This window comes from Littorina saxatilis, linkage group LG4, assembly GCF_037325665.1.
Source record: "Littorina saxatilis isolate snail1 linkage group LG4, US_GU_Lsax_2.0, whole genome shotgun sequence".
Taxonomy (NCBI): domain Eukaryota; kingdom Metazoa; phylum Mollusca; class Gastropoda; order Littorinimorpha; family Littorinidae; genus Littorina; species Littorina saxatilis.
Genome location: NC_090248.1, coordinates 46,562,571 through 46,576,285, shown reverse-complemented (window position 1 = coordinate 46,576,285; position 13,715 = coordinate 46,562,571). Strand labels below are relative to the sequence as shown.

The 13,715-nt window shown below is 41.8% G+C and overlaps 1 protein-coding gene across 1 annotated transcript; it reads right to left on the bottom strand.

Annotated features, from left to right (window-relative positions):
• Nucleotides 1–714: 714 nt before the first annotated feature.
• On the bottom strand, nucleotides 715–13,512 carry LOC138964897 (heavy metal-binding protein HIP-like). The gene is made up of 6 exons (XM_070336967.1): nucleotides 13,080–13,512; nucleotides 11,561–11,737; nucleotides 10,630–10,824; nucleotides 9,474–9,629; nucleotides 5,285–5,499; nucleotides 715–4,485 (listed from the first exon to the last, which is right to left on the bottom strand). Exons 1-6 carry the CDS (start codon nucleotides 13,138–13,140, stop codon nucleotides 4,282–4,284), a joined length of 1,008 nt encoding a protein of 335 aa, XP_070193068.1. The 5' UTR covers nucleotides 13,141–13,512; the 3' UTR covers nucleotides 715–4,281.
• Between the last annotated feature and the right edge of the window lie 203 nt (nucleotides 13,513–13,715).

The following is a 13,715-nucleotide window of genomic DNA, read 5'->3' as shown; positions in this document are numbered from 1 at the left end:
CTCTCTCTCTCTCTCTCTCTCTCTCTCTCTTCGTCGTTTTTTTTTTTTATTACTTCTTTAATTGATATTCCAACATTTTTCAAACATATTAGATTAAACCCTCCCATGGGCAAGGGCTGAATGTAAAAAAGCACCTGTTTGCTTATGCCATTACCCTCGTTAATTAAGATTTTGTCATTGTCTCTCACACACACTCACACACACACACACAAACTGGGCACACACACACACACACACACAAACTGGGCACACACACACACACACACACACACACACCTGCAACCTCATGCACTGTACACATACTCGCATACAATGTCAGAGTAGTAGAAAAACTCGAGCAAAACAGCTGAAGGTTAGCCGTTTTAGCTTGGGGGAAACAAGGAAGAATAATCACCAACAAGAAATAAAACATCACACACGCTTCAAACCGTTTAAATTAAAAGGAAGCAAGACACCAGCATTTGCAGTTTATTCCAACAAATCCCAAAATATGTTTTTTCTTAAATGTCGGTTGCAACTCATTCACACCAAGTCTGAATAATGTCTGTCTGTCCATGTGTATGTGTGTCTGTCTGTTTGTGTGCGTGCCTGCTTGGAAGAGCAAGTGCAGGACGCCTCGGATAATTAGCAGAGTAAGTTCACAGAGCGAAAGATAAGCACAAAAGCACTAGAATTAAACCGAACAGCACACAATTAAATCAAACAAAATTCAGATCAGTTTAAACTTTTGTTTATTCCGGTTACGAGGGCAGCGTTGCTTAGAGCAAGATGCACTCATGTCAGACGTGTATCACAGGAGATTCAAAATAAAGTACAGTACGTACATGTCTGTACAAAACAATATTTTGGACATAAGGACACATTATCTTTCACAACAACAATATGATTAACAGAAACAAATAATACAAACTAAGGACCAAACACCCACATAACAACAAAAAGCAAACGAATCCGATAGTTTTAGGGCTATGTTTCCCAGACATACTGGTAGTGCATAACATTCACCTGATCACAATCACCTCCAGCGAGGTTCATTTCTATAAACGTTTCTCACAAGATATGTAAAATGCACAATTCTTGAAAGCGTACAAATTTGAATTCTCACACTAAAAAAAAAAAAAAAAATACCAACACACACACACACACACACACACACACACACACACACACACACACACAGGCACAGACACACACACACACACATATAACGGATAGTTTGTTGTCTTCCAAAACATTTTTGTTACATTTTGAACAGCGGACCTTTCTCAAGAAAACAAACACAAAAAACATCAAACAAAGAAATGCAATGCAAATAAGCATTCCTTCACCAGTCCTGACCTCCCCCCCCCCCTTCCTCCCTATCGCCAACCCTTAACCCCCCTCCCTCTTCTGAAGTTCGTTTTGATCTGCACTCATTAAGCAGTTCAATTGTCTAATAAAATAATAATGGGGCAATCGTTTATGCAATTGCAAGTCACAGATATTCGACACTACAAGAATTGGTTTCGGCCCAAGAAGATTCGTTTGCAATTATTCAATAGCAATATCATCCTGCGTATTTGAAAATCTAAGGTACATAGTCATGTGTAAGTAGGGTAAGCCTACATCTGCTTACAGAAGTAGGCTAAATAGTTGGAACTGTTTTTGTTACGAATTTTTTATTTTTTTTTAAAGCTGCACAACTGAGATATTACAAACTACTTCAAACTTCCGTTTCAGAAGTCGTCGTACAATGTTGCTCTTTTGAATATCTGCAAGTCCGACGGGACGCGCAAAACAAATCCTCACAAACTTCCCCAGAATACCCCCTTCTCGTTCAATTTAATTCTCTATTTTTGTATGAACTCAAATGTTTAGTGTTCTTAGTATGTCTTGTTAGGCTAAGTTCTATTTAATCAGAGTATGTTTGCGTGTGCGTATACCTAGTGATATTGTAAAGCGCATAGTGCTTTTAGTTATGCGCTATAGAAATCTCCTTAATAAATAAATAAATAAATAAATGTGTCTGAGTGGATGGATAGTCTTGTCCTATGTAAATACCTGGCCGTATCCGAGTTAGACATTTAGTTGAATTGTTTACACGGGAAGGACTGCACCTTTAACCTGCCTGGCCCTTGGGCTTGCATAAAGCCTGATTCTCACTGGTGACGATAACCTGCCTGGCCCTTGGGCTTGCATAAAGCCTGATTCTCACTGGTGACGATAACCTGCCTGGCCCTTGGGCTTGCATAAAGCCTGATTCTCACTGGTGACGATAACCTGCCTGGCCCTTGGGCTTGCATAAAGCCTGATTCTCACTGGTGACGATAACCTGCCTGGCCCTTGGGCTTGCATAAAGCCTGATTCTCACTGGTGACGATAACCTGCCTGGCCCTTGGGCTTGCATAAAGCCTGATTCTCACTGGTGACGATAACCTGCCTGGCCCTTGGGCTTGCATAAAGCCTGATTCTCACTGGTGACGATAACCTGCCTGGCCCTTGGGCTTGCATAAAGCCTGATTCTCACTGGTGACGATAACCTGCCTGGCCCTTGGGCTTGCATAAAGCCTGATTCTCACTGGTGACGATAACCTGCCTGGCCCTTGGGCTTGCATAAAGCCTGATTCTCACTGGTGAAGATAACCTGCCTGGCCCTTGGGCTTGCATAAAGCCTGATTCTCACTGGTGACGATAAAGGCACGTGGAGGAGCAAGGACAGGCGGGGTTACGCGCTTACCTGTTATCGTTATCGTTATCCCTGTACGTATTGACCCTTCAGTCAATGCTACACGCTCCACCCACACTACGGACTGATACGACTGTTCTGTTCCACGACCATTGTTCGGTGTAACGATACGACTGTTCATTTCAACGAGTATTGTTCGCTCTCAGTACGTCTAGCCTATGCTTCAACAAACCAGATCCTGATCCCGTCAGATTTTTTAAGCGTTGTATGTTTGTTGTATGTACGAGGCAAAACACAAATGTTTGGATGGTCAACATTCAGATAATAAATTTGATACTGAATTTAATTAAGTTCAGGGCTTGATCTGGTAATGTAAGGACATTCCATTTTTCCCAATCGTTCTTTCTGAAACAGAAACCCTCACCGTAACAAGTAGCACTTTTGGTCAAAGGCCCTTTTGATAATAATTGATATGAAAATTCCATCTTCCATTTTGCCTGAATTCTGAACCTTGCCCCCCCCCCCCTCCTCCGCTAAGTAGCCCAATGGAAAAGAGGCTTTTCCGATATTATAAGAAGGTTGGTTGGTTATTATTGATTATCGTCCCTTCAGCACGGTAATATAAGAACATTCCAACTATCTTTCTTCATTCAAAAACAACCCTATTAAAATAAATAGCTCAACCGATTAAAAAAAAAAGTGATACTAAACCACTGTTCCATTTTTATATTTAGTCAAGTTTTGACTAAATATTTTAACATCGAGGGGGAATCGAAACGAGGGTCGTGGTGTATGTGTGTGTGTGTGTGCGTGTGTGCGTGTGTGTGTGTGTGTAGAGCGATTCAGACTCAACTACTGGACCGATCTTTATGAAATTTGACATGAGAGTTCCTGGGTATGAAATCCCCGAACGTTTTTTTCATTTTTTTGATAAATGTCTTTGATGACGTCATATCCGGCTTTTCGTGAAAGTTGAGGCGGCACTGTCACGCCCTCATTTTTCAACCAAATTGGTTCAAATTTTGGTCAAGTAATCTTCGACGAAGCCCGGGGTTCGGTATTGCATTTCAGCTTGGTGGCTTAAAAATTAATTAATGACTTTGGTCATTAAAAATCTGAAAATTGTAAAAAAAAAATAAAAATTTATAAAACGATCCAAATTTACGTTTATCTTATTCTGCATCATTTGCTGATTCCAAAAACATATAAATATGTTATATTCGGATTAAAAACAAGCTCTGAAAATTAAATATATACAAATTATTATCAAAATTAAATTGTCCAAATCAATTTAAAAACACTTTCATCTTATTCCTTGTCGGTTCCTGATTCCAAAAACATATAGATATGATATGTTTGGATTAAAAACACGCTCAGAAAGTTAAAACAAAGAGAGGTACAGAAAAGCGTGCTATCCTTCTTAGCGCAACTACTACCCCGCTCTTCTTGTCAATTTCACTGCCTTTGTCATGAGCGGTGGCCTGACGATGCTACGAGTAAAATGGCATTGCGTTCAGTTTCATTCTGTGAGTTCGACAGCTACTTGACTAAATATTGTATTTTCGCCTTACGCGACTTGTTTTGTTCTGGCTTCCCCCTTTCGACAAGAACAACCCTTAACCCAAAAAGTAACCAGAAAAGTAACTCAGGCTATCGCCGATCAGCTGCACCGTCGCGTCCGAGTCCGTCTGAATCTGACCGACCACGACCTTGACCTCCGAGCCCTTGGGAATGTCGTAGACGAGGCTGCCGGACTGCTGACTCCCTCGGGCCACGTCTGCCCCTGAGACGAAGAGCTTGATAATCGTCGTACCGTTGACCTGCAGCATAAGATAAGATACGATCAGATAAGAAAAGCCGATACGATGTTATATCGTCGCTGTAAATAAAAGGCCTCGTATGTGCAATTTAACAGTATTGAGAAAAAAATTAAAAAACGTTGTAAACGTTACCTTTATAATTCTACCTTCCATGGCTCTGGAGATAGTTGTGTAATATATTAGTAATGTTATGTCCGACATCACACTTGTGTTATTTTCCAACTGCGCAGGGCACGTAATATACGCGTTCGCTTGAGTTCGTGTCACTCTTGTTTCTCGTTGGCTCACGTAAGTGTAGCCTATGCGATCGTAACTTTGTCTGTCTGTGCGTGCGTGCGTATGTGCGTGCGTGCGTGCGTGCGTGTGTATGTCTGTGGTAGAAACTCTAACATTTGAAGACGTCACATTACATTGACGTCACATTATGACGTAAGAGGGTTAGACGTCACGCGAAGGAAGTACTGAAAGTCTCGGTTATTATTATTTTGAGCGGGCCGAGACTAGTTGGCAGTCGTGTCCCTGTAAGTAGGCTACATGCAGACAGACAGATCTAGATCTAGTGTCTCGCTTTCTTGCACAGTTTCACCTATGCTCTTTCTCTGTGTGTGTGTGTGTGTGTCAGTGTGTGTGTGTGTGTGTGTGTGTGTGTGTGTGTGTGTGTGTGTGTGTGTGTGTGTGTGTGTGTGTGTGTGTGTGTGTGTTACTGTTTGTCGATTTCTTACGTGAGCCTTGATGGCTTCGCCTCTTGTTTTTTATGATTGTATCATGTTCAATTGAATAAAACCTTGTTAAAACCAACCTGCAGCATCATCTCCATACGGATCGAGGCGTCGCAGTGGATCTCGCAGACTAGGTTGAGGACGTGGAAGCCGGAACGCGGGGCGACGAAGACTCCGCTGGTGTCGTTGTAGGCGCTGCCGTTGTTGAGCTTGACGCTGTCGAACTGCACGACGTCCTTCTCGTGGATGGTCAGCTTGTCGCTGAGGGTCACGAAGAACCCAACGTGGCTTGACGCTATGGGGGAGAAAGACACGAAGGAAATGTTAAGACGGTTGAGCCTCTTAAGGCACTTGAATTCTTTACTTAGAGTTCTGCGTTAACCATCTTTGTTCGTGGAATGTAACTCCAACCTGTACTCTTTTTTTTTTGCGCGAGTGGGCTTTTTATATTTAATTATGAATCTAATCATTTAATCATTTTATCTATTCATTGTTTTCTTTATAAATACAAGACGAAAGCAGAAGAACAATGGGGACTGCGCGTGAGAGCGATAAATAAAAAAACACAAAAAGTTTGTACTCACGAGTGAACGAAGAATACGAAACAAATAATGGGGTTGGAAACTGTGCTGTTATTTGTTTCGTATTCTTCGTCCAAAAGGGAGTACTGTATATCTTGGTCCTTTTATTTATAAATTCATGTATTCATTTATTCACTTATTTCTCCATTCGTGTTGAAAAGTCAGTTAAGCTGGTGGTGTGCAAGTAGTATGAAGTTACTTGAGACAACCCTTAGTCCATTCAAGGGCAGAACAATTGAATTGCTCTGGCGATTAAATGTAGTTTCAAATTGGGCTGACACATAACTTTCATTACTGGAGACAACCTTTACAAGGGCAGAACAATTGAATTGCTCTGGCGACTAAAGTTCGTTTCAAAGTGAGCCAGCGGACACATGACTTTCGTTACTGGAGACAATTTAACCATTACAAGGTCAGAACAATTGCATTACTCTGGCGATTAGATTTAGTTTCAAATTGGGCTGACACATGACTTTCGTTACTGAAGACAACCTTTACAAGGCCGGGCAGAACAATTGATAAAAAAAATTTAAATGTCCACCAAATACCCGTGTGACTTGGAATAATAGGCCGTGAAAAGTAAAATATTCGCCGTAATGGCTTGAGATTTACTGGCCGATGTGAATGCGTGATATATTGTGTAAAAAAAAATTCCATCTCACATGGCAGAAATTAATATGTAAAGCGCTTAGAGAACATCAAGCGCTATATAAATCTCCCAAATAAATGAATAAAACTGCTCTGGTGACTAAATTTGGTTTTAAAGATAGCTGACACATGACTTTCATGAATGAGTTTCTGCAAAATCCGAGGGCATACGGTTCAGGTTTGACAGTTGATGAACAGATAACACTGCCCACTACACTTGAACTACAGCACTTGAAAACATGTCAGTGTTTCACAACCCCATTAACAAAAGTATTTATGGAAATCGTGTATTTGAAAACGGCTCAAAACGTCATTCTGTTTGCTTAGAGAAGTGGACTCGGAACAAGAAATAGAATTGTTGCAACGACAAAGTGGTAACAGCCATATCTCAAACCTGTTCCATTTCTATCGGAATCAAGAGCGTTTTTATCGGGAATATGAAGTGTAGTCTACAGTGTAATGTAATATTAGCTGTCATGGTGAACTTTGAAATTCAAGACAGCCACACCCGTTTCCTGACAGAACTCATACGGACACAAGGACGAGACGGGTCAACGTTCTAAATACGGCTTTCAATGGACAGTCTGAAGTACGCAACAAAACCTACTTTTGTGGAACGTTCTCTTCAGTGTCACAGACTCACACACATGCACGCACACACGCACGAACGGTCGCACGCACGCACGCACGCACGCACGCACTCACAAACACACACACACAATCTCACACACACACACATACACACACACACGCACACACACACACACACACACACACACACACACACACACACACACACACACACACAGTTCAAACACATTTAAAGTTTCGGTGCTTGAAATTACAAGACGTTATGGACCCGAGCTTCCATCTTTGAATTTGTTTTTGGTTAGAGAAGGAAAGAGGGGGGGGGGGGGGGGGGGGGAAAGCTGGGGGCAGCGTGATAAACGCATTTTCCAACGAACAAACTAAAACTGGCAAGTTCCCCCTGAAAAGATCCTGTCATCCATGTCAGCGTTCGGTGGGTTATAGAAACACGAACATACCAAGCATGCATCCCCCGTAAGCGGCGATAGGCTGTCTAAATGACGGGATAAAACGGTCATACACGTAAACGACGTCAGAGTTTCAGCCCATGAACGAAGAAGAAGAAACATACAGTTGTCCAGAGGAAAGAATGAACAAGTCGCGTAAGGCGAAAATACAATATTTAGTCAAGTAGCTGTCGAACTCACAGAATGAAACTGAACGCAATGCCATTTTTCAGCAAGACCGTATACTCGTAGCATCGTCAGTCCACCGCTCATGGCAAAGGCAGTGAAATTGACAAGAAGAGCGGGGTAGTAGTTGCGCTAAGAAGGATAGCACGCTTTTCTGTACCTCTCTTTGTTTTAACTTTCTGAGCGTGTTTTTAATCCAAACATATCATATCTATATGTTTTTGGAATCAGGAACCGACAAGGAATAAGATGAAAGTGTTTTTAAATTGATTTGGACAATTTAATTTTGATAATAATTTGTATATATTTAATTTTCAGAGCTTGTTTTTAATCCGAATATAACATATTTATATGTTTTTGGAATCAGCAAATGATGGAGAATAAGATAAACGTAAATTTGGATCGTTTTATAAATTTTTATTTTTTTTTACAATTTTGAGATTTTTAATGACCAAAGTCATTAATTAATTTTTAAGCCACCAAGCTGAAATGCAATACCGAAGTCCGGGCTTCGTCGAAGATTACTTGACCAAAATTTCAACCAATTTGGTTGAAAAATGAGGGCGTGACAGTGCCGCCTCAACTTTCACGAAAAGCCGGGTATGACGTCATCAAAGACATTTATCAAAAAAATGAAAAAAACCGTATGGGGATTTCATACCCAGGAACTCTCATGTCAAATTTCATAAAGATCGGTCCAGTAGTTTAGTCTGAATCGCTCTACACACACACACAGACACACACACGCACACACGCACACGCACACACGCACACACGCACATACACCACGACCCTCGTTTCGATTCCCCCTCGATGTTAAAATATTTAGTCAAAACTTGACACACGGGTAAAGCTGGCTAGACAAGCCTTCTTCCCCTGGTTGTAACCTAGGCAGGACGTGAATGTAACATTTCTGATCTCAAAAAAAACAAGTCGCGTAAGGCGAAAATACAATATTTAGTCAAGTAGCTGTCGAACTCACTGAATGAAAGTGAACGCAATGCCATTTTTCAGCAAGACCGTATACTCGTAGCATCGTCAGTCCACCGCTCATGGCAAAGGCAGTGAAATTGACAAGAAGAGCGGGGTAGTAATTGCGCCAAGAAGGATAGCACGCTTTTCTGTACCTCTCTTTGTTTTAACTTTCTGGGCGTGTTTTTAATCCAAACATATCATATCTATATGTTTTTGGAATCAGGAACCGACAAGGAATAAGATGAAAGTGTTTTTAAATTGATTTGGACAATTTAATTTTGATAATAATTTGTATATATTTAATTTTCAGAGCTTGTTTTTAATCCGAATATAACATATTTATATGTTTTTGGAATCAGCAAATGATAGAGAATAAGATAAACGTAAATTTGGATCGTTTTATAAATTTTTTTTTTTGGGACAATTTTCAGATTTTTAATGACCAAAGTCATTAATTAATTTTTAAGCCATCAAGCTGAAATGCAATACCGAACCCCGGGCTTTGTCGAAGATTACTTGACCAAAATTTCAACCAATTTGGTTGAAAAATGAGGGCGTGACAGTGCCGCCTCAACTTTCACGAAAAGCCGGATATGACGTCATCAAAGACATTTATCAAAAAAATGAAAAAAACGTATGGGGATTTCATACCCAGGAACTCTCATGTCAAATTTCATAAAGATCGGTCCAGTAGTTTAGTCTGAATCGCTCTACACACACACACACACAGACAGACAGACGCACATACACCACGACCCTCGTTTCGATTCCCCCTCGATGTTAAAATATTTAGTCAAAACTTGACTAAATATAAAAAGAAAAAGAAGACGAAACTTGATTCTTACCTTTACTAGAGAGTTCATTAATTGTCTGCGACTGGTTGTTGTTCTCCGTGACGAGAGTGAAGACCTGAGTCTCCAGCTTGTTGATGCGGGTCATGAGGTTCTCTACCTGCTGCAGGGTCTGGTCCACCCTCTTCTGCACGCTGATGCCGTCCGATGCTGAAACAGAGTTGACAATATTATCATCTTTGCCGTTGGGTCTCCACCTGCTGAAGGGTCTGGTCCACTCAGTCTCTACTGCACGCTGATGCCGTTCGATGCTGAAACGGGATTTAAAGTAAGCCCTATTATCATATTTGCAGTAAGGTTAAGGTTAAAAGTTATTCCCATACCTATAGTTGATCGTAGGGGAGCTGATGCTGTCTGATGCAAAAACGGGATTTACAGTATTATCATCTCTGCAGTAAGATAGGCTACAGGTAAATGCGTCAGGGTGACGTATATTGGTTCCCCTTGTCACAGGCAGTTGCTCTGCGTTGATAGAGTTGTCTCCCTGCCAGAGCGTGAGCTAGTTATAGTAGTAGTAGGCCTACGACGATTTTGGTACGTTGGAAGACAGCACACTAGTGAGATGGGGAGTAGCTGTTTGTGATGGCGTCTGGGTGCTGTTGTCGCCGTGTATGCTCTTGGGAACCTTTGCCTACTCACGTCAGTTTGTATGGGGCTATTAAATTTGCTCTAAAATCTCAACTCTGCTTGACTGGTAATGCGGCCTCCAAAGATGATTGTTGTAGGCCTACTTCGTGCACTCGGTCACATAAAGGTATTCCCATAACCATATTTGGTCGTTGGGGAGCGAGATGCTAGAGAACTCAACTTGTCCAGGGCCAGGTTGCTGATGGCGGTGCCCACTACTCTCCCTCGCTGCCTTGGCCTCCCCCGGCCCTGAATCAGTAGGGCCAGGTACCCATGCATTTGCAGCTGGCTGGGTGGACCAGAGAGCGCTTGAAAAAAATCGGGTATTTGTATTCGCACCGGGTGGGGAAATCGGTTCCTTTGATGTACTCCCAAGACCAACACCTGTTGGGAATCCATATCCAGAAGGTGCATTCTGCGTGATTCAAGAAGTGTTGCTTGTCTGTTCATGTCATACTCTTAACAAGCCCAGTCTGCAAAGAGGTCTAACATGCGCACTAACATGCATCATTCAAAAGCCTACCATTTTGCGCGAGATTGAACTCGCATTCTGCGTGCTTCAAGAAGTGTTGCTTGTCCTCGTAGTTCATGTCACACTTGTAGGTGCCCTCGTCCTCCTCCTCTGGGAACAGGATGGTGAACAGCAGGAACGAGTTGTTCAGGTTGTTGGGGTCGATCTGTTGCGCTGCGGAGTACTTGTTTGTCCTCAAACCGTCGCCTGAAACCAGACGTAATAGCAATTATAAATGAAGAATAAAAAAATAAAAATTAAAACAAGAATGGTAAGTTATAGGAATGTTTTAATTTTTTGTATGTATGATGTTTTTGGATTATTGCAATGGTAAGAATAATAATAACACAGTATTGGTGTTAACCTGCTAGGTTCAGATGGTGCAGCACATACAGAGAACGATAATAAACCAGGATGGTGAACCACAGGAACGAGTTGTTGAGGCTGATGCGTCGTCTGGTTTGCTGCCAAATACTTGTTGGGTTTCAAGCCCTTGTCTGAAGCCAGGAATAATGACACAGACTGCTAGCTTTTTTTACTTAAAATAACCTTTTGGATATGAAACAGTGCAACGCAGGTAGACAGACAGGAGCGAATGGTGAACTGCAGGAACGAGTACAGAGAAGAAGGAGGAGTACGATGGCAAAAGAAGAAGGGAAAGTCAAATCACATCAGATCTTCGCATACGATTCCATCTCATATGATTCCTCTTGACTGCCACACCCACCCACACGTATATCTAGCGAGGACTACTTACACAATAAGTGGTGACTATATTGAACCTTGAGGTTTTCACAAGGGACTTCTCAGAAATGTTACACCGAAGACAAATGCAAGCTTTTGCTTGGGTTCGTGTCCTAGTTGCAAGCTGTCAATTGTTTCATGCCATGTATTTTGAATAAAACTTTGTTTAAACCAAGATATATGGCGACAAAGGACATACCGAGAATAACTTCAGTAGGCTTGCCCGTGGCGAGCAGCTTGCCGGATTTGGACAGCTGAAAGACAGCGATGTTGGACACGACGCCGATAGTTTCGCCAGGACTGCATTTCAACGTCAGGTTGGCCGTCACTCCAGACACGTACGTTTCAGGACTCGCCGTCAGGATCGTCGTGTGTACTGCACGCAGAAATGAACACAATGTTGTAATCGTAACAATCGTAACATCTGGACACATGCTTCAATAAGTTGGTGATAAAATGAATGAATATTTTGAATATTTTAATTCTCATGGTCACTGCATGTCACGTTGACCGTCACTACGGACATTTTCGTTTTAGGTGTCGACATTAGGATCGTCCTATGTACTGTTGAAGACAGATTTATCACCATTGAAAGGATAATGAAGAGGATAACGCAAGCACAAGAACAAGTGCGCACGAAAAAGATATTGTAATCCACGTTAGAGTTCGGTGGGTGATAGAAACACGAAAATACCCAGCATGCTTCCCCTGAACGCGGCGTATGGCTGCCTAAATGGCGGGGGAAAAACGGTCATACACGTAAAAACCCGCTCGTGCAAAAAGCACGAATGTGCTACGTGGGAGTTTCAGCCCATGAACGCAGAAGAAGAAGAAGAAGATGAACACTATAAGCTTTTGTCTGTACGATTAGCGCATCATTCTGCTTGGACACGTACCACACACCAGCAGCCTGGCTGCTTTCTGTTTCGTATGAGAATGTTTTGCCGAATTAATTTCGCAAATTGACATATGCGTCCACGACAGTGTTTCAGAAATGTGCACGCTTTGCACAAAACGTTTATCTCGCGTCGATCACTTCAAAAGCTGATTTAAGCGTACTTTTGTATTTTCCTGTACCAAGTTTGTTTTTAATTCCAGACACCGTCAGCGTAACTTGCTTGGAGAAGGAAGGTGGTTTCAATGACGAGTGAAAAAACCCTACCCCCCCCCCCCCCCATTCCCTCTCAAATCTTTGCTGTCCATATTGATTGCGAGTCAATGCCTGAAAAGTTCATTGACATTAAACACTTTATCGATATCCATCAGATATTATCTGTGAAGGGATCTTGTATGCTTTAAAATTTAGTTTGGCACTCGAACAAAGTTGTAAATTGGAACATGGATGATCCGAACGTTGACCGGGAAGCGAAGACATCAAAGGGGTTCGGGGGGACGGGGGGGGGGGGGGGGGGGGGGGGGGGCAAGAATACGGTGTCCGTGGTACATGTGTACGATGGATCCAAACATGAAGATCAAAGAAAGAAAATGTAAAATTAATTAAAATGTGAATATTTAGCAGAGGTTAAATGAAATACTGTAGCTGTTGTCGTCATCTGTGTTTTTTTTGTTTTTTTCGTTGTCGACGTCGTTGTTGTTATTTTTGTTGTTGTTTTAAAAGATCAATTGCTTTTGACTTTGACAAGTTCATCATCATTATAAACATCATGGTGTCAACACAAAGGGAAGTTGATGCAATTGAAACGAATCATAATATTTACCTGAATTCATCTGAGTGGCGGCAGCGAGTAAAATCACAAGAAGAACACAACGGTACGCCATGTTGAGGGGTCCACTTAATTTCCACAAAATGATGCAGTTTCTTTATATAACACGGCAATAGAAGCTCCGATGCGTTTTAAAAATCACAAATTACATTCAAGCAAACAGAACGAACTTGTAATGGAGCAAATGTCCCAGAACCGTTTGTAGTACAGAATGAATAAACTACAGCACTAAACCGTGTAGCTTCGAATACTTGTTAAAACTTCAGTACAGAAGGACCGAAGTGTTGTTCAGTAAATATTTAAGTTTATAATTCGCAGTACTAAGCTCCGAGCAACTAACAACAAACTCAGAAGACACTCTATATATACCAAGCATCAGGGCTACCACGTGTTCCGCGGCGCTTCTCAAGAAAGCAAGATCTTGAGAAGGTGTGATCCTAATGTAAACACAAACGATATGATTGTGTCCGGCCTGTAACCGTAATTACGTCCCAGACAAACTTGAGTGGAGGGGTAAGGGAAAGGAGGGGGTAGATGAGGAGAGGGATGTGGGGGGAGTTTTACGAGGGAGTGACAGAAAGTTAAGTGCAGTTTACATGAACAACTTGAACCCAATTCCTGGACGAGTTT

Bases quoted from the DNA above. Each gene is read 5' to 3' on its own strand.
- LOC138964897 (XM_070336967.1), bottom strand. From the start codon at position 13,140: ATGGCGTACCGTTGTGTTCTTCTTGTGATTTTACTCGCTGCCGCCACT. The intron at 9,630-10,629 runs GTAGGCTTTTGA...ACTCTGTTTCAG, and splicing joins GTTCAATCTCGCGCAAAATG to CATCGGACGGCATCAGCGTG. The intron at 4,486-5,284 runs GTTGGTTTTAAC...CTTATGCTGCAG, and splicing joins GTATGGAGATGATGCTGCAG to GTCAACGGTACGACGATTAT.